Source organism: Fusarium verticillioides, chromosome 2 (assembly GCF_000149555.1).
Source record: "Fusarium verticillioides 7600 chromosome 2, whole genome shotgun sequence".
Taxonomy (NCBI): Eukaryota; Fungi; Ascomycota; class Sordariomycetes; order Hypocreales; family Nectriaceae; genus Fusarium; species Fusarium verticillioides.
Window position 1 is genome coordinate 2,941,279 of NC_031676.1, and position 22,403 is coordinate 2,963,681.

Here is a 22,403-nt window from a genome sequence, read left to right on the forward strand (position 1 = left end):
CCCGAGACAAGGAGGACGAGTCGCAGGTAAGGTACATATGTACGTCGCTGGCCTGGAAGATCCAACTTTGGGGGCGGTTATTAGCTACGTGTCAAAGCTCGTTCATTTCTCGCCATTTGACTACCGCTCGCTCATCTCAATGACAAACTTAGAGCAGTAAATAAAAACAACAACATACCTTAGGAGTAGGCTTAGAAGATTCAAACAATCATAAATAAAAGCAATATGGGAACCTAGATCCTCAATTGCTCTGCATTCTCGTTGGTTAAGCTATTGCAGAGGCAATTCCTCCAGTGCCGGGCGCCAACCTTGTAACAAGTTAGGATTGTTCAATTTCTTGATGATCCGGGCCAGTTATACCTATCATCCGCTCCACGACAGAATATCCTTAATTAACAATCGCCCTAAATTTTGTACAACTCATACCACCAGTACTGGTTGGAGCAATGCCTGTCTGTATTAAGTTAAGTCCCGGGACAGCGCATAGCTTGTGAGTCGATACGAACAGCTACGGACTTCTCTTATTTTGCGGTTACGTGTCCGCCAGGTATGCATGAACTGATCGCCTGGAGATATAAACTGTAGCATCCGGATCCATATGAAGTGGCCTACAGATTTATCCAATCGGACATTTTCATGTTCACATGACTTGATTCTCTCTCTGTTCGCAGTCGACGAGTCGGCTATATATGAGCCATATCAATGGCTCTGATCCAAGTTGACGGATACCTGCAAATCCTGTTGGGTAACCTATACCGTCAGTTGTATACATGACGGGATATCTCAACGTTCCCAAGCCCGTTCAGCTGCCACCTCACTATTTTGTGTGGTGCGAAGTTGTAATCCCTGTTGCTTATTTGAACCGAGGCCACAGCACTATGCCTCAAGAGGACGGAGTGTGCCATCTCCAGTCAGTACCTGCAGTAGTTGCCAATGCACCAGGAGAAACGCTGTATCAACTAGCAGCAAGCTTGGTAGCATTTGACGTGATAGTCCTCTCAATATATTTAATCTAAAGGATGGTTGGACGTGATACAATACTAGAACGGTGTGGACGCATCGCAACAGTGTAAACTTCTCAACATGATTTAAGAAGGTTCCGTGGTTGGTGAATCGTAAGCTCACCGGAAAACGAGCAGCATGTTAACTCGGACGTCAATAAGATCAGCTCTTATGGTTACATTTTCCAGGTTTAGAGAGTGTCATATATCAACATGAGTTTTAAATGCCGTAGAAGGGCAGATGGTATGTCAATACTTGTCTAAGAGCTTCTTCAACTACCGGGAGCCGGCCCAATGCGTCGGAATTCTATTAACTACGCGTGCATTTGTGCTTGTTGTCGTTCGATCCAGATACTGTCTCCGGGATACCTCCAATCACACATACCTAGACAAGGTTCGAAGCATTGTAGATAGGCAGCCTCAGGCCAGGTAATGTAACAACTGACATAATGGAAAAACTTCATGTCTGAATCTCAGGTGTCCGTATGGCTACATTCATAAGAGGATTGTTTATATACATCATCCATTGGATAGTGGCTTTTATAGTGGATGTCTATTGGAACAGGCTGATGAATAATACGTCTCAAGGTTTGGACATCTTGGCATCAGGGCAGCTTGAAGGCCACGAACCTGAAAGGCAGGCAAAACTTACACAAAATTCTCACAATTGTTGCAAACTGTGGTTGATAAGAAGCCTAAAGATATCACCATATCGACCTACCTACCTACCAGCTACCTTACAGTGTACAAACCCCGCTTTCCCTTTTTAAAACCTCGCCTTCTCAAAAAGGACTGGTGCCCGCTGCCTCGGACAAGCTTCGCGTAAATTCTAGGTGTCTCCGTTAGCATAGGTAATCCCTGCACCAAGGAAAGGTGGCCTACTGCATCTCGTGGGGAGAGGCCGCGGTCTGGAGAAACTTCCACCTCACCCTCAACTTTGTGTATGACAATTCATCCCCAAACCTCAATCATCTTCTTTGAGTCCGTCGTATTTTCGGTTCACGGTCTCTGGCACAGCTCTGGTTCTCCCTTCTGGTTACCGGTTTCCATCGTCTGCTATCTCTTGCACAATGTTCTAGAGACAAGACTCGTTAATACATCTGATCATCCCTCCTCTGTCGAGCCTCACATTTTCTCAATACCTTTATTTGGCCGCAAGCTTCATTGCTCTCGTAGCCAATTGAACTCGGTGAGTATTTACTACGCAAAGCTCTTGAATAGCATTCCCAATTCGATTTTGATTGGCCCCTTTCTGACATCCAACATCAGTTCATCTGCCACCAATACCGACTCTAGCTAGCTACACCGTTCGAAACAACAAACCACGCTTAAAATGGCTTCCGAAGCTCCCGCCAACGAGCTCTCCGCTGCTCAGAAGCTCATGCAGAAGCACGCAGAGGCTCCTCATCATGTCACCGTCGAGGATGCACCTGATGAGGACCTTCCAATCCGTTCTCCTGCCGAGGCCTCTAGCTCCGCCGAAGCCCAGGCTCCAGCTCCCAAAGCAGCTCCCAAGCAGACCGCTGCTAAGACTCTCGATACTCAGTCTCATGAGCTGTTCCCCGAGCTCGGCGGGCCCAAGGGCAAGGCTGCCAATGTAGCGCCCATCTGGGGAGCTAAGACCGCGAACGGCGCCGCCTCTAACGGTGGCTCTCGTTCGTCTACTCCCGCCTCTGGTGCTGCTACCCCCAACAAGCCATCTATGTTCATCCCTGGCCGTAATGTCGAGTCTGTCACCCTGGATCCCCAGTACATCCTATCTCGTAGCCAGCTAAAGAGGCCCATCCCTGATATCATCAAGGATCTCAACCGCAAGTCTCGTGCCACCCTCTCGATGAACACCACCGCCAATGGCCGCTACAGGTTTGATGCTACTGGTCCCCAGGATGTCGCTCAACAGGCGATCAAGGATCTGGTCGGTCAGATTGGTACTCGAGTAAGTTTACGTGTCTCCTATTCATGAACTAAACTAATACTTGCTAGACTGCCATCAAAGTTCCTATTCCTCAGTCAGCCCGCGCCCACATCATCGGTAAGGGAGGATCCACGATCAAGGCTCTCCAGGAGAAGTCGGGTGCCAAGATTCAGCTCCCCAAAGTCGACGAAAGCAACCCTATCGATGAGGAGGATGACGATGCTACCATTGATGTGACGGTTGAGGGTAATGCCCTCTCTGCCGCTTCTGCTCGAGATGCGATTCTCAAGATTGCTGACGAACGGTCTGCCAATGTCCAGACTAAGGTTCGGGGCATTCCTGCTGCCTTCTATCCCTTCATCGCTGGCCAAGATAATGCATTTGCTCAAGCTCTTGAACAAGACAGTGGTGTGCAGGTTCGCATCCCTCCCCTGCAGGCATACTCCACGGGGCCCGCTGCTGTTACTGCCAACCCTGGTGAACGACCTATCTTCGCCCCTGCTGGCAACGACGATAGCCACATCCAGCTTGCTGGTGACCGAGCTGCAGTGCAAAAGGCTCGCGCCGAGATCGAGCGCCGAGTTGCCCAGCTCCACAGGGAACTTGCTGCCGAGCAGCTGTCTATCCAGCGTGGCCGCCACCAATTCATCGTGGGCGACCGAGGTGTTCCTGCTGAGCAGTTCTTTGCTGATACTGGCTGCTCCATTCTTCTTCCCACCGATGAAGATGATGACGTTATCACCGTCATTGGACCCGCTGACGAGGTTGCTTCTGGCGTGGAGAAGGCTATGGATCTTGCCATGGGCATGCAGATGTCCAACTTGGATATTGCTCGATTCCACCGCAACGCTCCAGGCGGCGCTGCTGCACATGCTAGCAACGTGACTCGATATCTCCGTCAACGCAAGGAGATCGAGCGCCTGGAAAAGATCTACAACACTCATATCAACACTCCTTTCTCAGAAGGAGGTGCACTTCCTTGGGAACTTTACTCACGCGAGGGTAAGAACGCCATTCGTGCCCAGTCTGAAATCACTGGCATCGTCAATGCCCAGCCTCCCTCTCGCATGAGCGCTATCCCCGTTGATCCTTTCTTCCACCAGCACCTTCGTAACAACATTTCTCGTCAAGTAAAGAATGACTATGGTGTCCAGGTTGTTGTTCCTGAGGCTTCAGAGGGCAATGTTCCTGTCCTTCTGGTGTTTGAAGGTCCTGATCCCGCCAATGGTCCTTATCAGCTGCCTAGCACTAAGCCCACAGATGCCGAGATCCGTGCCTTTAAGAAGGGACTCGAGGATGCCCAGAAACACATTCTTGAGCTGATCAACAAGCAGGAAGCTATCACTAGTGCCGAGCTCGATGTCCCTGCTAAATACCATGAAAGACTTAGACGTTTCATTAAGAAGGAGCAGGAATCTCGAAAGTCGGACCAGATTCCTGTCCGCGTCTCGAAGAATGGAACTCGTATCACCCTTAGAGGACCTGCTTCAGCTGTCGAGTCCCTTGCTGCCAAGTCCAATGCTTTTGTTGAGCAAGAGAAGGAGGACGAGAAGGAGCGAGGTTTCACCCTGTCTTTCGATTTCCCTCAGAAGTTTGCCAACCACCTAATTGGTAAGGGTGGCAGCAACATTCGTGAGCTTCGAGACCGTTTCGATGTTGAGATTCAAGTCCAAGATGGCAAGGTTGAGCTCAAGGGACCCAAGGCCAAGGCCGAGACTGCTCGCTCTTATATCCAGAGCCTCGCTCGTACACTGGCAGATGAGACAAGTCACACTCTGAAGATTGACCCCAAGTATCATAGGGAGTTAATTGGGGCCCAGGGAAGCCAGATCAACCGGCTGCAGACCCGTTATAAGGTTCATATTTTCTTCCCTCGATCTGCTAAGTCTGCAGACGATGAGCAGTCGAATGTCGATGCCGAAGAGGGTGCCAAACCTCGTCGACAACAGGCTCCTGATGAGGTCATCATCCGAGGTCCCAAGAAGGGTGCTGACGAGGCTCGGGATGAGATCTTTTCTCTTCACAAGTATCTTGAAGAGCATTCGGCTACCGCCACTGTTGCTGTGCAGCAGAAGCAAGTCGGATCTCTGATTGGACAGGGTGGTTCCGCTCTAGATGAGCTTCGCCAAGCTACCGGTGCTCGCATCGATGTACCTCAAGACCGAGACACCGACATTGTCGAGATTCAGATCAAGGGTACCGCTTCACAGGTCGCCAAGGCTAAGAAGGTTCTTGAGGAGAAGCGAGCTGTCTTCGACGATACTGTAGTCCGAACCCTTGACGTTGATAAGAAGTACCACAAGGCTCTCATTGGAGCTGGCGGTAAGTTTATACCTTTTATCTTTATTCACACCATAACTAATTGTTACAGGCTCCAACCTTCGCGACATTGTCGTCAAGGCCGGTGGCTCTGATGACCGACGAGAGCTTGCTCGCACCATTCAGTTCCCCAAGCAGGAGGCCGATGGAAATACTATCAAGATTGAGGGCCGCACTGATGTTGTGAACAAGATCGTTGAGCGTATTCAGGAGATTGTGGGTGAGCGTGAGAGCCAGGTCACTGAGATTGTGGATGTTCCTATTGAGAACCACCGTTCGCTCATTGGCCGTGGTGGTGATACAAAGCGCCAGCTCGAGTCCAAGTTCACCGTCTCTATCGACGTTCCCCGCCAAGGTGATGGCAAGACTGGCGTCAAGTTGACAGGCCGCCCTGAGAACGTGGCCAAGGCTAAGGAGCACATCCAAGGACTTGTTCAACAGCAACAGGGTGAGACCATCCAGGTCCCTCGCAACCTTCACCATTCCATTTCCAATGGTGGACAGTTCTTCCGCCAGCTTCGCAACAACTACTCGGTCACTGTTGACCATGCTGGCCAAGCCCTGCCTGCGAAGCCTGACTCTTCCACTCGCTCCAACGTCGGAGCACTCCCTCTGATCACTGACGACGACGATGCCACATCCGAGGCACACTCGTGGAAGGTCGTCCAGATTGATGCTGGTGACGATGGCGATTTCCCTTGGGTTCTGCGCGGTTCATCTGAGAACGTAGAGAAGGCAAAGGATGCCATTGCCAAGGCTCTTGAGCAGGCCAGGAAGAATGATGCTACAGGCTATCTGGTTCTCCCAGACCCTCGAACCTACCGACATGTCATTGGTCCCAACGGCTCCAAGGTCAACTCGATCAGAAAGGAGAGCAATTGCAAGATCCAGGTCCCTCGTGACCAGGCCAAAGACGAAGCCATTGAAATTATTGGAACCAAGGATGGAGTTGAAAAGGCTAAGAATCTGATTCTCGAAGCTGTGCGAGAGGGCAGCAGCAAGGCCCGGGAGTAATGATTGGGTTGATTTAGCCATTCCTGAACAAATTGCAATGGTATACGGAGTATTCATGGAGAGAATGGATATTCGCTGGGAAAAAGGGTAGTTACCAATTTAATAACAATCAAGAATAATGATGAGATGCCTTAACCTTTTCTCAGCTTACCTGACTGGACGTATTGTGAAGATGTAGTGATTGATGTACCACAGTCTCTTATTCGTTTTCGGATTGAGCTGTGAGAGCATGGAAATTAAATATGCTACCTACCAGTATCACGTGAATTTCGTTCCACCCAACACCACTGTTAACATCTTAACATCTAACACACCGCCCTCAACTCTTTATCGCATTGTGTTGGTATTCGTAGGATTGTCTTTGCCCACTGCGAATGCCATAACCCAAGAATTGAGCTGCATTCCATCTAGATGGGCTCACAATTGTCACCAGCGACAGCCCCCTGGGAGGGAGTCTCAGGTGAGGAGCAACTTTTTGTTCTGATCACAGGTGCCAATAGGTTTGCTCAATTGCTCCCGGCTTTAGGGAACGACAGCTAATACAGCTCAAGTGGTATCGGTCTCAGCATTGGAGAACGATTAATTGACGAATTCCTCGCTACACGGTCCTTGCGCTCCCACCTTATCCTCATCCCTACCACACGATCCAAATCCAAGTCCTTGCAAACGATCAAAACCCTCCGCGATTACGCAAAAAAAGCCGCGCATTCTTCTACAGCACTACGTTCACGTGCCGGGAGTTCATATCGTTGGGAGGATACTGTTGCGCGGATCCATGTTCTGAGCTTGCAGCTTGACCTATGTGACTTGCGCGGGGTGTATTCTTTTGCAAATGCCCTGTTACGAGGCCCAGTCAGCAACCCTGAGGGGCTGCAAGGCGAATATCTACAAAACGTACGCATTCCCAGGCTGGATACTGTAGTATTCAATGCTGCGTATGGTGGGTGGTCAGGGGTCAATTATCCCAAAGCTGTATGGACTATCTTGACCCAGGGGTTGGTGCAGTCTGTTACTTGGCCAAACTTCAAGATGGCCCTCCCTACTGCTCTGCTGAACGAAAAGCGCAACTACAATTATGTAAGTCGGAGTCCCAGCAACTCAAGGATTTCACCCATTGACTGAATACAGCCTAAGGAACCTTTACTCGGCGAGGTGTTTACAGCGTGTGTTTTTGGTCATTATATATTGGCCCATGAACTTCTTCCACTACTTAGTCGGCGATCCGAAACCGAAACACCCGGCCGTCTGGTCTGGTCCAGCAGCCTTGAGGCCGTCGACAGTGTTCTCGATATGTCCGATTTCCAGTGCTTCAATGGTAAAGGCCCGTACGAATCCGCCAAGCGAGTCACCGACATCCTTTCCCTTACTGCAACTCTTCCAGCCGCCGTGCCATCTTCCAGCCGCTTCTTCACTCCCGACGACCCCAATGAGGCCCACGATAAACCCATTGGACCACGCATGTATCTCACCCATCCGGGTATTGTTGCCAGCACCTTATTCCCAGTTCCCTGGTTTCTGATGTGGGCATATGAACTTGCTCTTCTGGTCAGTCGCTGGATTGGTTCACCCTGGCACAACACAGACAGCTATACCGGTGCCAAATCCCCTGTTTGGATTGCGCTCCAAGAGCAATCTGCGCTTGATGAACTAGGTGCCGAGCGCGTCAAGTGGGGGAGCAGTTCCAACCGTCACATGCAGGTCGAAGTTAAGAAGACAGAAGTTGAAGGCTGGGGTTGGGAGGGCAAAGTCGAGGATGCGGCGGCGCTGGAAGCGGACACGGCTGTTGGTGTTTTCAAGAAGACCATCGGGCGAAAGAGAGGCGCTAAAGACGTGACCAAGGAAGATGTCGTGCGATTCGAGGAACTGGGCGCCGAATGCTGGGAAAGGATGGAGAACATGCGATACGAGTGGGAGACCATTCTTGGGGTTAGAAAAGCATAGAGGAAAGGATCCCATCCTGATTAATGGATCCGATCGGCGTTTAACTAAAAAGGAAATGGGTATATTGCGACAATGACAGGCATGTATAAACGCCACAGAAGACGATAATATTAGTAGCTCCCAAAGTCATAGCTTGGGAAACCATACGTCAGGCCCATGTCGCATTCAGTTGAAATCTAATCACGCGTTAGTCGTTACAGTCGTGTCCGACGGGTTTTGTTCATCCGAGCGAACACGTCGAAGCATCGTCTTTTCTTTCCGACCAAAAAGCCCCAGACACAAAGGCAGGGGCATTACGGCAAGAGCCACAACTGCTTGGAAGATCAGGGCATTCTTCATGTTCTTCGGAGGGTTCGCGTCCTTATCGGCCACGAGCGCATCGCTAATGATGACGAAGATAGCGCCGAACAGCTGACCACCAGCCCAGGCCAAAGTTGAAGTGATTTCGGGGCTGAGTGGGTGACTGAGTTCGATAAGAAATTCGAGTACGATAGGAACCAACGAAAAGGAGGAGGCACCCAGAATGGCGAGGACTACGTAGGGACCAGCAATATCCCTTGTTTCAGGCATCCAGACGAAGACCAGGTAACTGACGCCAACGATGGGAACAAGGATCTTGAGAGTTAAGAGGAAACTCTTCGTGCGATCGATAATGGGTGACGAGATAGCGGAGGCGATGAGACCAACAACGATAAGCACGGCACCGCCGATACCAGCATCGTCATCTGAAAAGCCATATGGCGAGAAGATCTGATTGAGAAGTGAAGAGATCGAGTTGAAGAAACCGACATATATAGAGAAGGGAACAAGGACCAGCCAGACCTCGAGAGAACGACTCAAGACCCCAAAGGATTCGCGGAGACTGAGTTTAGGGGTCTCAGCTGCTGGACCAACTGGCGAAGGAGGTTTGGCCGGAACGGCGAAGGCAGGCACGGCACAGACCGTTGACTAGAACCGTTAGATATGGAACCGAGAAATTTGAAGGGCACATACAATGATGGAGATGTAGAGGACCATGTTTGACACATCGCCAGCCTTTTTAACCATGAGTGGTGTAATTAGTTGTCCGAATGCTGCACCGAACGGGTTGGCCAGACTTGTCAGAGCTGTTGCAGCGACACGTCCACGGTTAGTGAACCACAAATCCGAGTATCGAGTTGGTGCTGCAAGAATAAAAGGCTGGGCAAAGCCAATGATAATCTCTCCGGCCATGGCATAGGCAATACTTCCACCACTAGACTTGGTAGAACCGGCGTATCGAATCCAATTACCAATGAGAATGAGAACGGCGGCTGTCATGAAGGCCAGCTTCGGACCCCGATGGAGGATGGCAATGCTGATGGGAAATACAGCCACGAATGCAAGGAAGAATGCAGTGCTAATCCAGTTGATGGTTGATTCGCGTACATCATAGTACTCGGCAGCCTGTGATGCTACTGGTGCAAAGGTCATCCACTATCGTTCTTCTGTCAGCATATGCATCTTATTCGATTGGTGGCGTGGGAACTCTAAACTTACATCCCACGACACAATAATATTCATCAGCGTAAGCTGGGCGAGACCAAACCAACGTCGTTTGTAGGTGCGATACTCCGTCGATACTCCTTGGCGAATGCTACCCTCCTCGGCCTCGACATCTGCCTCACCCTCACCTGTTGCTCTGCGCTCTTGAAGAGTGAAGTCCCTGGAGCCGAGCTTCTGCTTGCGCCAGAACCGGCCACCAACACCGTCGCTACTCATGATACTGAATGAACCAGGGAGTTGTCGTGATCACTTGGATTCTTGCGTAAGTGATTTCTGTCAAGACTTGAGGGTGGAGTTGAGAGGTTGCAACACTTGAGGAAATGCGTTTCTTTCGAACGATGATGCGTAACAGTGACAGGGATACACTGAGCAATGGCAGTGTCAGTCAGTGCCAGTGCCAGCGTTGGTTTCAAGAAGAGGTCCAGCGAGTAAGGACGTCCTCATGCACTGTCTGACTCTGGTGGCAGATACATGCAAGAGCAGAGCGTGATTCAGCCCTATTGAAGAAAAGGAGTTCGGGTGGAGAATTGACGACTCCCGCGCCGATGGTGTTTATCACCTCACTTGATTCAAAGTCGCCTCACTGTGATGTCGCTGTCCTCTGATCGAGTTCTTGGATTGTTGGTTCAACCTTGAACTTATTACTCGACGTTTACTGGGATCAACGCCTCGGCCGGACTTTATTAGGGGTACTTTGATTGATGGGTCGATCGGGGATTGAGCGAGGGTTTCAGCTTGGCGATCCTAGCGGGTTTATAGATGCATTGGAGCTGTTGAGCAATTGGGCGACAAGTAGTGGGCGAGCAATGGAGAGATAAAGATCTTATTCGATCTGGGGGAGGGGGGGAACGGTTTAATTGAATCTAATCTACCTTGGAAGGAGGACGCTGAAGCCAACGCAACTGCCATTGCCGTCAACCGGAATCTTGCCATCCACAAGTGGAAGTCCGTGTGTGGCACCTCTGCCATCACCTGCCTGCCCTACCTGCCTGCACCTTGAGTCCGTCCTTCACACATCCGCATCGAGGACAGCACGCGACGCTAACGCTAACGCTAACGGCTTAACGCTAGGCCCTCTGATAGGTTGTTGCAGGTTCTACAGTCCAGGATCAGAAACGTCCTAGCTGCAACATCCATCTCAAACTTCAACCAACCGAGCGTAGATTACCTATTTACTAACTTGATATAGCACAGGCCGGTACCACCTTTATTCGTGTTGGTGATCTATCTGTAAACAGGCAATATCTCCTTTTAGTGTTGATATCTAGGGACTATTGATGCTAGTTTTGTATGAGATGGAAGCTTTGACGTGCACATTATGCTTGCTGTGATCTAACAAAATACAGAGGCTTTTCAATTTTATGCACCTACGTACTAAGCATTCAACCTCCTCGTATCGCCATCTCGGACCCATCCTAACAAGTAATCTCAAGGCGAGCATAAGTAAGATCCAAGATCCAGGATCAGGTAAAGTTCCAATGCAACCACAGCATGCGCCCTAACGAACCAAGCCAACCGAACGTTATTGCTTTTAACCGAGCTCTGTGTGTCTGCGGCGTTGCTACAAGGGATTGGTACGTATTGGCTTTCGAAGATCTTAACGAAAGTCAATTAAGAAGAAGAATCTAGCATCCCCAGGGTTTTAGTATATTTCTTCTAACCTTTGTCGACCGTAACTAAATGTCAAAAGATTGATAATGGTCGTTGGCAGTAAATCGAAGGTCTCGTGAAGGACGGAAACTGTTATCAATGCATGGATAGAATTTGAAGAACCCTCTCGTACAGTACGCCACTAAGCGATGCAGGGTTTCTAATACCTCCAACTTTGTTCCAGGACCCTGTTTCCAGCACACTCCAATGCCTGCAATGCTCAAAACGATGAGCCAAAATGTGTCACTCTAACTGTGCCGTGTTCCGATATCCCACCAATCTATTCTTTTTCGTTCTGTTCGCACCGAGGTGTCACATGTACTATTTAACAAAAGAAGAAATAGAGGTGAGGGTGATAGAAGGTTTGGCGTTACGATATACCCATGCATTACGGAGTATCTACATAGGCAATAGTCTCTGCCATGGAGAGAGATATATCGGATATTATTCATAGTAGCACCGGCCTATTGTAAGCATAATGTTTAGATAGCATTCTCAAAGGAGGCTGTAACCACTACCTATCGTTTCTTTCTACAGAAGATTTGGAGGTTATGCCAACGAGAATCTTCCATAGCTATTTTCACGACAAGGACACACGCATATATCGTCACAGCCAGGCCATCCTGCATCTCATAGAGAATTTGGCCCAACAAGCAAGTCTTCAAGGCTTCTCGCCACACCGCACAATGGCTAGCAGTGAAACCAAACATGGGGACAAACTAGTCCATCTTGGTTACCAGAATAGCTGCTGTGCGACGTCGACCTCTGAATGATAATAAGCTCTAGCAGTTGGACATGCACAATCCTTGTTGGGTCAGGTAGGTGCAAAAGTCAATCAATGGTCTAGGTATAGTGTGCAAGAAATCTATTCAGGCGTTTGAGCGTATGGTACAGAGAGCCGCAATCAGATAAACCTCTGGACGACTTGACATCCAACTGAAGAGCAATCGTACAAGGAGATAGCCCTCATGAGAGAGCAGGATTGCTTCGTTCCGGCTCTAGGCATCTTTTCGACGAATATGTAGCCATTCCGTCGTGGTGGGAACCGACAACCCAGTGATATTGATACTTTATTTGAGCTGAGTCCAGAGCTTGGGAGCGGCGCAGGCGGTCGCACAGTGGGCAAGGTGGAAGACTAGATAAGATGTTGGTTAGCATCTGGTGTAGTAAGTGCGATGTTCGGGGTCCTCGGGTCCCATGACGCAGTCTGGGCTGGTAGACATACATTCTTCAACACAGTCCTCCTTAGCGCCACCCTCACTCTCCTGCTGTTGAACGCGCTCGACGCACTCGTCGAAGTGGTGCTTGGCGGGGGCACATTGGGGAGAGTTCTTGCACTCTGCTGATGCGTCAGTATGTATTGCGGGTTATATCGCGCCCGGGTGTGAAGCGATTGTGAAATCACTCGTGACGGTCCGGGCCAAAGATTTGCGTGAGGAATTGACGAACCTTCCTCAAGTGTCTCCTTGGGGTCGACGAGCTCTTCCTCGTCATCTTCGTCCTCGTCCTCCTCTTCCTCCTCCTCAGCCTCTTCCTCGGGCTCGTCCTTGGACTCGTTCTTGGACTCGGTCTCCTCCTGTTCCTTGTCAGTATTTTATCACCTATTACGCAAGGCATTGTATGTGCTCTCGACGACATCCCGTTGTAATTAATCAATAGCAAGGTCGATGACACATAATGCCTTGCTGTAAAAAATCCCGTACCTGGGGCTCCTCAGCAGGGGCCTCAGCCTCAACAACGCTCCATGGCGTCACAGCCTCGACAATATCGGTGAAAGCGTCCCAGATACCCATTGCGACAGGCGGAAGAATTCACAATGGCGAGTGGTGATTTCGATTGAGGTGTCGTTCGTCGATTAATCGTAAAGATCGGAAGGTCACGGCAAGCTCTCGGCAGACCACTGAAATTGAAAACCAAGGCATTTTGATTGGTTAGGCTTTGTCATCATGGATCACGTGATATGTTCCTGATCCATCTTGCCGAGCCGCAAAGCCTGTATACTCTGGTTGAATGGAGTTTATCGCTGCAGACTTTTCGAATATTGACTTAAAAGTTTGTCACGTTCCATTATCAGACTCAAAAGCGGCTGGGATGTTAATATTTCGCAATATAGATCTAGCAAATCCTTTGGAACATGAAACCCCGGGGGAAAAACAAGAGATAGTATAATGAGTTCATGAATGCAGTGCTCAAATCTTGGTATCTGTAACATAACCACAGCCATTGGTGTGGTCCAACACGGCCGTTAATCGTCATTTTCGTATGCCCCCCTATCGATTTCACCCCGAATGTGGTCCTCCAATCGAATGTTCAACTGCTGCGCCTGAGCCTCGTCATAATCTGGCGGTGGTTCGTCTGGTGCCCTCCTACTAGCAGCGCTCTCTGAGCGATTAGGGCGTACATCTGTCGAACTTGTTGTAGGTGCTGGCTGGGCGGAAGGAGCTTCATATGCTGGAAGAGGCTCATCAGGGACATCAGCACCGGGGCCCATCTCCCGGCGCATCTCTTGATACTGGTAAAGCCGCTCCCGCAGCCTTATATAGGCTTCGTTGAAATCCATCATGCCTCCATCTGAAAACGTGAACTTGACCTCAAGCCGAGGAATGTCTGGAGGAATGCCACCACCGGATACAGGAATACAATCTGATTTCCATACCCATCCCCACCACATGGATGATGAGGTCGTGGAATCTTGAAACTTCAGGATTGGGGCACTGAATGATTCAAACTTTGGTTCTTGAGTAGGTTTTAAGGGAAGATACACGATCTGAAGCGTCAGTAGAGCACATCGAGATAGATTTGCTATCAACTTACTCTCTTGTTGGTCAGGAAGAGGGTGCCTTTATCACTTTTCCGTTGAAACGAGGCACATCGTGCTCTCAGCTCCTGGGGCACAGACAGGTCGCATGAGATTCTCGATTCGAGCTTCATCAAGATGCGTTCATTGCCAAGCTTGACGAAGCCGCCCTGATTGAGCATAACCCAGCTATCGGCATTGTCAGGATCGACGGGCCGCGAAGGAGGACGGCTTGTAATAAGATAGTCATGAGGATTGTCCATTATAGGGCGGGGTCCATGACTCCATGGGCCGAAGGTGGCGGGGCAGTCAACGGACGGACTGAGCCGTGGCCGCCGTGACCGGAGGGTACGGGGCGGAGAAGACGGCAGAGGGAGACGGGAAGGTGACGGAGGCAAGAAACGGAAACGGAGAGAGGGGGACGGGAATGCGAAGATGGGTGTGGTATGGTATGGACACAAGACAGGACAGGATACCACGGGAGCGACAATCTCTGAAGAGTCGGTGCAGGACTAAAGCAGTGACCAAGAGGGCAAGGCTATGGTTGACAAGACGGGACGGGAAAGATGGAAAGCTCAGAGAAAGAGATTCAAGAAAGAGGTTCGCGAAAGAGGCTTACTTTATCGACATTGTCTCGTACAGGGTTCAAGCGACCCTAGCTCGTGGGCAAATGGCTCCAGGCTCCGTACCGGCAGGTTCAGGACGTGCAGGCAACTTTAGTAGCTCCGAGATCTTGGAGCGGGTGGCTCTGGGCTGCGGCCGGGTTGGCCTTTGGCCTTGTCTTGCCTTGGGTCCTTGGGGCCTGGTGGTGCTGTAGTGGGGGGTGGGTCGTTTTGGAGTCTGTTCCGTTTTGCGAGCGAGCGAGCGAGCGGACGAGCGACTTTGTGCTAAGGCCTAAGGGTATCCGTAGGTACAGACAGTAGAGGAGGAGAAGCCAAAGTTCCAAGCCAGCCGAGGATGATTGTCAGGGTCGTCGAATAGGATCAAGATGACCCGAGGCCAAGGGACAGGATCGACTAGGGGACGAGACAAGAGATGCTGCAGCGGTAGGAGATCCCAAGCTAAGGAAGCAAGCGACCAAGCCAAGCCAAGGAATGGATAAGGATAGGTATAGTACTTTAAAGAGGCAAAGAAACAGACAGAGACGGACAGACTGAACGAACTGAGCTGCTACGTTAGGCTGACCTGACGCTGACTGACTGACTGAGTGTATGACTATCTGACAGACAGACTTGGCAGAGCAGTTCCAGAGAGTGCAGAACAGAACGAGACAGAACAGGTGGCTGGTGGCTGGAAGTGGTGCAGTAATGAGGTGGGGGAGGCGGCGATTTGATCGAATTTGCGGGTGATGATAGATTTGATTTGTGGACGTTGGGTCAAGGTCACAGGAAAAGAGAACGATGTGATTGATGTGTGATGCGTGATGGTGTGATATTGGAGGAAGAATGAAGACCGATGGACAAAGCAAAGAAGGCTAGTCCTGAAGCTGTGATGTACTGTCTGTAGGTACTCTACTACAGGACTGCACAATACCAAAGACAGGCAGGTTCGGTGGTGAATGAGGTCGGGTGTGATTCGTGAAGGAATTGCTAACCCAGGGCCAAAGTTTCAGTGGATTAGTTTAGGTTGGACTTGGAGATGCGAAAGTTGGGCGCTGCGGATCGTCTTTTCTTGGGCCGAGCCGCGCGGATGATCTGGTCCAAGAACTGCCTGTTCACGTTAATTAGGTGAGCTGAGGTTACCTTGGAGCTATCCTCTAGGTGACATTCAGAGATGGTGATTGGCCAAGCGACATCGCAATGTATCGACTTCCCATGTCCCATGGCTGGGTCTGTTAAGGTTGAAACAATCCACCACGTGCTTCTCATTGAACTGAAGCTTCCCTTGTTGTATCAGAGCTGACAATCACCAGAACAAACTAAACTACCAGTCTACCACTGCCCTGGGAAACATCCTGGCACGGACGGTCTCTAACAAACCTAACAAACCTAACGTCCGTCCGTCCCGTCACAACCACCAAACCTTTTTTTCTGTAACCTCATGTTCCATCTAATTTTCTTCGCTTTTCATGGACCCCTGACGTCGAGCTTCTCTGACCCCTGCTGAGAAAGTTGTGTCCGCCGCAACCCTGAACAAGTCAATTCTTAGGATCGTCCTTCCCCCTCCCATATCGTTGTCCTCCACTATTATCAGCTATCACTCACTATCAGCCAAGATCTGGCAACTCAAGCCGATCATATGGTGTCTTCTCTCAATCAATGCCAAGCTAGGTTAAAGGTTATAGACTATACTGTGTCTTCATCACAAACATAGCACTCCACGCTTCTCAGGTCGTCCTTTTACCATAGCCAGAATCTAAACATACCTAGGTAGTTAGAGAACACTTCCCTCCATGTGGGATGTCACAACGTCAGTTCCATCACCCGACATGTTCGCCCCGTTAGCGAATGCTAGGTAGCAACAACTGGGACCCATCTCTGCCCGGCCCCAGAACAGCATCCACCAAGCCAACATCATCCCAGCAGTGTCAATCTAATGAGACGGCTGACGGTGATTGATGTGGAGGCGTATGGCTCCTCACCCAATTCGACATGATCAAGTGTCCCGGCCACGAATCATGATGATGATGATGATGATGATGGGGAGGGGCATCAAGTGTTCCCCTCACACGCCAGGTATAGCCGTGATGGTGTTAGACCAAGCCAAAAGCTCGGGGAACCCCTTACTATAGCAAGGTCTTGCTATGGTATATGACTGACTAACAGATGGTATGCATCTTTTAGCTGCATTTCTCAGCAGTTGGTGCACTCATTCGTGGTTGTTCTGGTTTATAGGGCAGGGATAAGTTGGTTCAAATCACTCATGAACCCCCCTCGTTGCAGGTGTCAACACCAATTAACTGTCTGGCTCTGTTTCGAGGATCTTACGTGGAGGACATGGCCAGCACATATGCTCTTCCTCATGCCAAAGAAAGGCTCAGCAGTGCAACTAACGAGGCTTCCGCCCCAATGATTCCTGTTATCCGGTTCCGCTTCATAGACTATCATGCGCAGTAAGTCTAGAAGCAATCAACAACAGCTGATCTTAGCGCAAGGAGATGTCCTATTGCTCGTGTGTCTCTGTTCTGTTATCTGAAAAGAGCAGTTCGAACTTAGTTGAGCAAAGCTTTCAACATCTCCAACCCAACCTTGGAGCACATGTCACAAGTTAATAAACGGACCCTTGGAATGTCCGTGTGTCTGGGGTTGAGTTGATAGAGCGGATGGGTTGAGCTGTCTAGCCCAAGCACTTAGCTAGCGTAGCATCTGCTTTTGACAGCATCTACGATTCTACGGAGTATTCCATGTGGTAACAGGAATGGATGAGTCCGCTGTAACGCATGAAATTGCGGCTTGTCATGTTAGGAAATTGCCAGCCGCTCTTTATTTCATTTCGGTCGGTTGCTACGTTGGTGGTATATCGCTGTTTGGTTCTTGTATCTTCGGAATTTCCGTTGATATCTGGTGAACCCCACCTATTGCTCACCATAAGAACCAGCCAGCTTCATACCAAAAGTCTACTGCAACACCAGCCTTTTTGAAACATTGATCATGACTCGTTGCCCGAAGGAAGCCGGTCGTCTATCGCGGCGATAAAGAATATGTATGTAGGCGTAGGCCATGCTTGGACACCGTCTTGATCTTGGCCCTTGCTCATAAGACACGTCACATTTCGGTGCCTTGAGTCCTTGTCACTGACCGATTGATACCAGGACGGGAACTGATAGTCATTTTTGCGTCATGTACTAACAAATGAAAGAGAGAGAGGAGAAAACCCTTCCTGCGAATAGTCCAGAAGAGGATCCAAAAGAGAGAAGAGTAAACAAGAGACGTCATGCCAGGGTTGCTCCGCTTAAGACTTGAGCTCCTAATCTATCTCTGTCGCTAGCTCACAGTTGCAGTCGCAAATAAAACGCCGGTTCCTCGTCAACTTTGAATTCCCGTCCAGGGCCAGATCCTTCGAGTTGAATGATTGGCCTCGGCCAAGCTCTCCCTGGCCATCCCCCACCTAGTTTGTGCATCCAAAGCATGTGCTGGTAATGCTTCTGATTGGACTGTACGTCCCGGTTGATGGGAGGCTCCGGAGTCATGGAGCTCCAAGTTCCACTACAACCTGAACTTCCTGCGATTACCGGCAAGTTCTAATCCGGGGGCTATAACGCACTTACAACCTCAAAGAGGCTTTTAATCTTCGAAACTGCAACTATTTGATAGTCCTTGCTCACCGACTCGCCGTATTCGCTAAAATTTTGTTGCCCTTGGACGCTATCAGCATGACTTACCACGCCGAAGACTTGGTAAAGCTGCAGCAGTATTCCGCTTGTGATATCTCAGACGCACTCCTCAAGTTAAAGGTTCCCGGCGCCGGCTTTGTTGCCGATCTGAACCTATACAGCTCTCCTGAAGGTGATGCAACATCGGTTACCGTTGCTCCAGTTTCAACAGTTCTCTTCGCCTCCAAGGGACAGGATCTCCTAGAAACACAAAAGAATATACCTGAGGGAACGCATTGGGCCGATCTGACGGAACCAGGAAGCATTGTGGTTCTCAAGCAGCCCGATGGTCAAAAGAATGCTGTTTGTGGTGGGATCATGGCAGTTCGCATGAAGGTGTGCCAAGCCAAGGGCATTGTTGTAGCTGGGCGAGCCAGAGATATAGCGGAACTAAAGAGTACTTCCTTACCGGTGAGTGTCATTTACCCTGCTCTTGGAACAAGCTGAAATCGGAGGTACAATGCAGATTTGGGCTCGAGGGTTGTCCACTGTTGGGGTCGGTGGAGGGAGCGTGCCCTGGGCGATCCAGGTACCTCTCGACGTTGATGGAACCCTCGTCTCTCCTGGCGACCTTGCATTTAGCGATCCAATCAACGGGGTGGTGGTCATTCCTCAGAACAAGGTTTCTGAGGTCCTCGAATTGCTGCCCAAGCTGACAGCGGCTGATGAAAGGGTCAAGGAAGATGTGCTCAAAGGTGCAACGGTTTTTGAGTCCTTCAAGCTTCATCGAAGCAATCTTTGAACAAGCTCCGTCATAGGGCATAAAGAATACAAGACTACGGCCTTGGACAAAGGTCTCCATGAAAACAACGGCACAGCGTACGGTGGCTGGCTGGTTCTGAGCGTCACATAAGCTGTACATCACGGGACCACGTGAGATCTACAAGGAGTTTGTATCAAGTAACCCGAAGCACGGATGGATGGGCCAACAATACAGTTTTTTGTGTCATCAGTTCATTAACATGCCATCATCAAAGTAGGATCTCTACCATGACTTCCAAACAACCAACAATCAACCTTAGCTCCAGACCAACAAGGAAATACATGCAAGAAACAAATGCTGGCACTTCAAGATTTGCCATTTCATCACAGCCACATATCCTTCTCCTTACTCGGAGTGGATGCCTTATCCAAGCCAAAATCGAGCTTCGGCATCTCAAGCTTTGGCGCCGCCTCGACCGGTTTCTTCTGACCACCTCCAGTTTTCTTTGGTGAAGCCCGAGCGTCAGGGGGCGGCCCGTATCGCACATCCTTGACATCCCAACCATCCTCGGCCGCCGCTCCGACCCATGTCCGAAGCCCGTCATGCACACTTCCATAAAACTTCTCTTTGCAGAGTCGTAGGCTACCACCAAGGCATCGCTCCCATCCCGAGATTCGGAACTGTGCGCGGAGAGTGTTGCGCTCCTCTTGTGTCGGTGTGCAGGCCAAGATGGCGTTCATGAGATCGAGATGAGAAGCCAGGTAGTTGGTCGCATCCCATTCGACTCCGCCCACATATGGTGCTGCTGGGACCGGGGGTCGCTCTTGAGGGAAATGTCGAAGCATGTAACTGTACGGACCAGGGGCAGGGTCACACGTCGAGGGGCGGTCCGAAGGAAGGGATACAACGTTGACGTTGTGAAGGAAGATCCAGAATACTTCCTTAGTGACGCTAACAACCTCCTTGCCCCAAACGCGGTATGGCCTTTCTTGTCTCATCTCTAGGACAAATGGCAATGGGCGCTGGTCCTCCTTTGGCTCGGGATCTCTGAGGTGTGCGAGAATGCTCTGGGCTCTTATGACCCGTTCGGCTGGTGCAGCAGACTCAACATACGTGAACAAGACAGATGTTATGATGTTACGAGTGGTAACTCGCTGGGACCCTTCTTCTCTGGGTCGAAGAGCATATGTAGGAGCTTGGGAAATAGATCGCTCTGGATCGTGTGAAGGTATTGCATGGCCCGAGCTGTCGTCGACAACGCCTTTAGGCAGAGAAGATTCTCGTGGAGCAGTGCATCTTCATGCTCCTCCCTATCAATCGTTAGTCGCGTTTGTGGGAAAACATCTTGAATTTGACTTACCTCCATTCAACCTCCATGATGCGGTTGAGCAGACCTACAATTTCCTTCATGCCGCCTTGCTGAATAAAGTCCTCGATCCATGCCACTGTCTCGTTCCTGAGAAGCAGTCGTAGCTTGTGAACTTTGCCGACCTCGACAAGTTCTGGTTTTTGAACCTTTCTGAGATAGGCCACATAATCGCCTGGGCCTTGGTTGAGCTTAATCTTGGAGAGGATTCCAGAGTTGGATACGGAGCCGCTGGATCCAGGAGGCCCTTCGCTGACTACGCTGTCGGTGGACTTGCTTCTGAAATGACGACCTAGTGTCCCTTCGCCCTTTGACTTTTTGATGGGAGAGCTTGGCTCCTTTGATTCCTTTCTTCCTCGTGAGAGGGTAAAACTCTTGCCTCGTGATCGCTTCTGTTTCTCCTCATTTTGCGCGCCGGCTTCCATGACCAAGCCGCTGTTGGCGCTGTCTGTTGAGCATGATCTCTCTGTACGAGAAGCTTGTGATTCGGCCCAGTCCTGGCGGATAAACTCCATCTTGATGGTGTCGCTCAGGTTCCTCATCTTGTACCTCTGATTCTCTGGAATGTTTCGTCGGTCTAACATGGCTTCAAGATGCTTGTCAATATCCTTAGGGTCAAGTACTGCCTCGGTCGGTTCAGGGACAACTGATGTCGATTTGGATCGGCTATGGTTGAATGTAGTGAAGACGCTCAAGACCTTACCTCGACCGCTCTTACTCTTGGCCTCAGTTGAGTCTTTTGATCCCTTTCGGGAATCATTTGAAGGGCGTGCCTTGGTTGGTGAGGGGGGTGGTTCCATTCTTCCCAGCATGGGATGGTACGATTTTGGTCGCTCCTTGACGGCGACTCGACTGCCATTATAAAGATCCTGAGCACTTGGTGCCCGTGCTTCGTCCATACTACGGCGTGTGCTTTGGGCTGGTTCGATGTTCGGTCGAGAGGCAAACTGAGAATAAATGGGTGTCGGTGCAGGGTCCGCTGCAGGTTCTTCGGGAGTTCTGTTTTCCTTGTCCTTGGATGAATTGACATTGTCGTCGGATCCGAACCTGCCCAAGTTTCGCAGCGTCTTGGGCTTGAGCAGACCAGCCAGGTTAGTTGTTGACTTTGGTCGCTTCGGCTTGGTGGGCGAGGGATCGCGAGATTTCGAGCTTTTGGCTTCTTTGCCGGGTGCTGTTATGATGGTGAAGTTGCCAAAGCTGCTCTTGGTCGGGGACTGTGATCGGCCTCGGTCTTGTCGCCTTGAGAAGCGTCCGGAGGACTCTTGCTGGTTGTATTGTAGCTCTGCCAGTGCCCCCGGATTGGAGTAATTCTCAAAAGCCATGATCTTGGGCTGTATAGGAGAGACAGGGCCATCAAACGGGGCTTGGAATGAATGGGTATCAGTGGAAGCCTGACGACGATGCATGAAGCCCTCGAGGATGGAAGATTTGGGCCGTGGTCTTCGACCGGCGTCGAAGCTGTTTACGTCGTTTGTATTCATGGTGTCGAGCCACGATGTCCGTGGTTATATGAGAGCTGCTAAGTAGCTTTCGCCCCGGGCGTCACAACGATGTAGAAATGAAGATGTAAAACAACTGGTAATGAACAAAACTAAGTCTCACACCAACTGTTGAGAATAAGAAACCAACTAAGACTGCGAATTGGGTTACGCCATTGCAGAAAGAATAAAAGTAGTAAAGTTGAGAAGAGAAGCTGGAGCTGGAGCTAGCAAGAAAGTAGGTCGCTTAGGTAGCCAGAGCCAAGGCACTATTAGACAAGCCGTTGACTGTTTATTGGGAAACGGCCGTTGACCGGGCAACGGGGCCCTATCTTATCGCACCAGTGATGGCGGACGGCGATGATGCACGATGGCAAAATAGG

General features: G+C 50.2%; 8 protein-coding genes across 12 annotated transcripts; 3 read left to right on the top strand and 5 right to left on the bottom strand.

Annotated features, from left to right (window-relative positions):
• The first annotated feature begins 1,858 nt into the window (after nt 1-1,858).
• On the top strand, nt 1,859-6,398 carry FVEG_04042 (hypothetical protein). The gene is made up of 4 exons (XM_018891733.1): nt 1,859-2,190; nt 2,271-2,937; nt 2,985-5,238; nt 5,288-6,398. Exons 2-4 carry the CDS (start codon nt 2,335-2,337, stop codon nt 6,247-6,249), a joined length of 3,819 nt encoding a protein of 1,272 aa, XP_018748298.1. The 5' UTR covers nt 1,859-2,190; nt 2,271-2,334; the 3' UTR covers nt 6,250-6,398.
• On the bottom strand, nt 2,849-10,571 carry FVEG_04040 (hypothetical protein). The gene is made up of 3 exons (XM_018891730.1): nt 9,709-10,571; nt 9,184-9,645; nt 2,849-9,138 (listed from the first exon to the last, which is right to left on the bottom strand). Exons 1-3 carry the CDS (start codon nt 9,928-9,930, stop codon nt 8,371-8,373), a joined length of 1,452 nt encoding a protein of 483 aa, XP_018748297.1. The 5' UTR covers nt 9,931-10,571; the 3' UTR covers nt 2,849-8,370.
• FVEG_04041 (hypothetical protein) lies at nt 6,545-10,681 on the top strand. 2 transcript variants are annotated; one of them, XM_018891732.1, is made up of 4 exons: nt 6,545-6,749; nt 6,801-7,326; nt 7,378-9,976; nt 10,182-10,628. In XM_018891732.1, exons 1-3 carry the CDS (start codon nt 6,661-6,663, stop codon nt 8,188-8,190), a joined length of 1,428 nt encoding a protein of 475 aa, XP_018748296.1. In that variant the 5' UTR covers nt 6,545-6,660; the 3' UTR covers nt 8,191-9,976; nt 10,182-10,628. The 2 variants fall into 2 exon arrangements, with proteins under 2 accessions (XP_018748296.1, XP_018748295.1); XM_018891731.1 differs by having other exon boundaries at nt 7,378-10,681.
• Nucleotides 10,682-12,172: 1,491 nt separating this feature from the next.
• Nucleotides 12,173-13,227, bottom strand: FVEG_04039 (hypothetical protein). The gene is made up of 4 exons (XM_018891729.1): nt 13,068-13,227; nt 12,814-12,940; nt 12,590-12,703; nt 12,173-12,499 (listed from the first exon to the last, which is right to left on the bottom strand). Exons 1-4 carry the CDS (start codon nt 13,155-13,157, stop codon nt 12,435-12,437), a joined length of 396 nt encoding a protein of 131 aa, XP_018748294.1. The 5' UTR covers nt 13,158-13,227; the 3' UTR covers nt 12,173-12,434.
• Nucleotides 13,228-13,523: 296 nt separating this feature from the next.
• Nucleotides 13,524-14,836, bottom strand: FVEG_04038 (hypothetical protein). 2 transcript variants are annotated; one of them, XM_018891728.1, is made up of 3 exons: nt 14,781-14,836; nt 14,179-14,350; nt 13,524-14,131 (listed from the first exon to the last, which is right to left on the bottom strand). In XM_018891728.1, exons 1-3 carry the CDS (start codon nt 14,789-14,791, stop codon nt 13,610-13,612), a joined length of 705 nt encoding a protein of 234 aa, XP_018748293.1. In that variant the 5' UTR covers nt 14,792-14,836; the 3' UTR covers nt 13,524-13,609. The 2 variants fall into 2 exon arrangements, with proteins under 2 accessions (XP_018748293.1, XP_018748292.1); XM_018891727.1 differs by having other exon boundaries at nt 14,179-14,836.
• Nucleotides 14,837-15,938: 1,102 nt separating this feature from the next.
• FVEG_04037 (hypothetical protein) lies at nt 15,939-22,183 on the top strand. 3 transcript variants are annotated; one of them, XM_018891725.1, is made up of 4 exons: nt 15,939-16,000; nt 16,074-17,803; nt 17,913-18,884; nt 18,940-22,183. In XM_018891725.1, the coding sequence occupies exons 3-4, from the start codon at nt 18,474-18,476 to the stop codon at nt 19,213-19,215; spliced, it is 687 nt and encodes a 228-aa protein (XP_018748288.1). In that variant the 5' UTR covers nt 15,939-16,000; nt 16,074-17,803; nt 17,913-18,473; the 3' UTR covers nt 19,216-22,183. The 3 variants fall into 3 exon arrangements, with proteins under 3 accessions (XP_018748288.1, XP_018748287.1, XP_018748289.1); XM_018891724.1 differs by having other exon boundaries at nt 16,074-18,884; XM_018891726.1 differs by lacking the exon at nt 15,939-16,000 and having other exon boundaries at nt 16,036-17,803.
• FVEG_04036 (hypothetical protein) lies at nt 19,560-20,174 on the bottom strand (the record flags this gene model as incomplete). The annotated part of the gene is made up of 1 exon (XM_018891723.1): nt 19,560-20,174. The coding sequence occupies one exon, from the start codon at nt 20,172-20,174 to the stop codon at nt 19,560-19,562; it is 615 nt and encodes a 204-aa protein (XP_018748291.1).
• On the bottom strand, nt 20,306-22,023 carry FVEG_04035 (hypothetical protein; the record flags this gene model as incomplete). Its single annotated transcript, XM_018891722.1, has 2 exons — nt 20,306-20,486; nt 20,537-22,023. The coding sequence occupies 2 exons, from the start codon at nt 22,021-22,023 to the stop codon at nt 20,306-20,308; spliced, it is 1,668 nt and encodes a 555-aa protein (XP_018748290.1).
• Nucleotides 22,184-22,403: the final 220 nt, after the last annotated feature.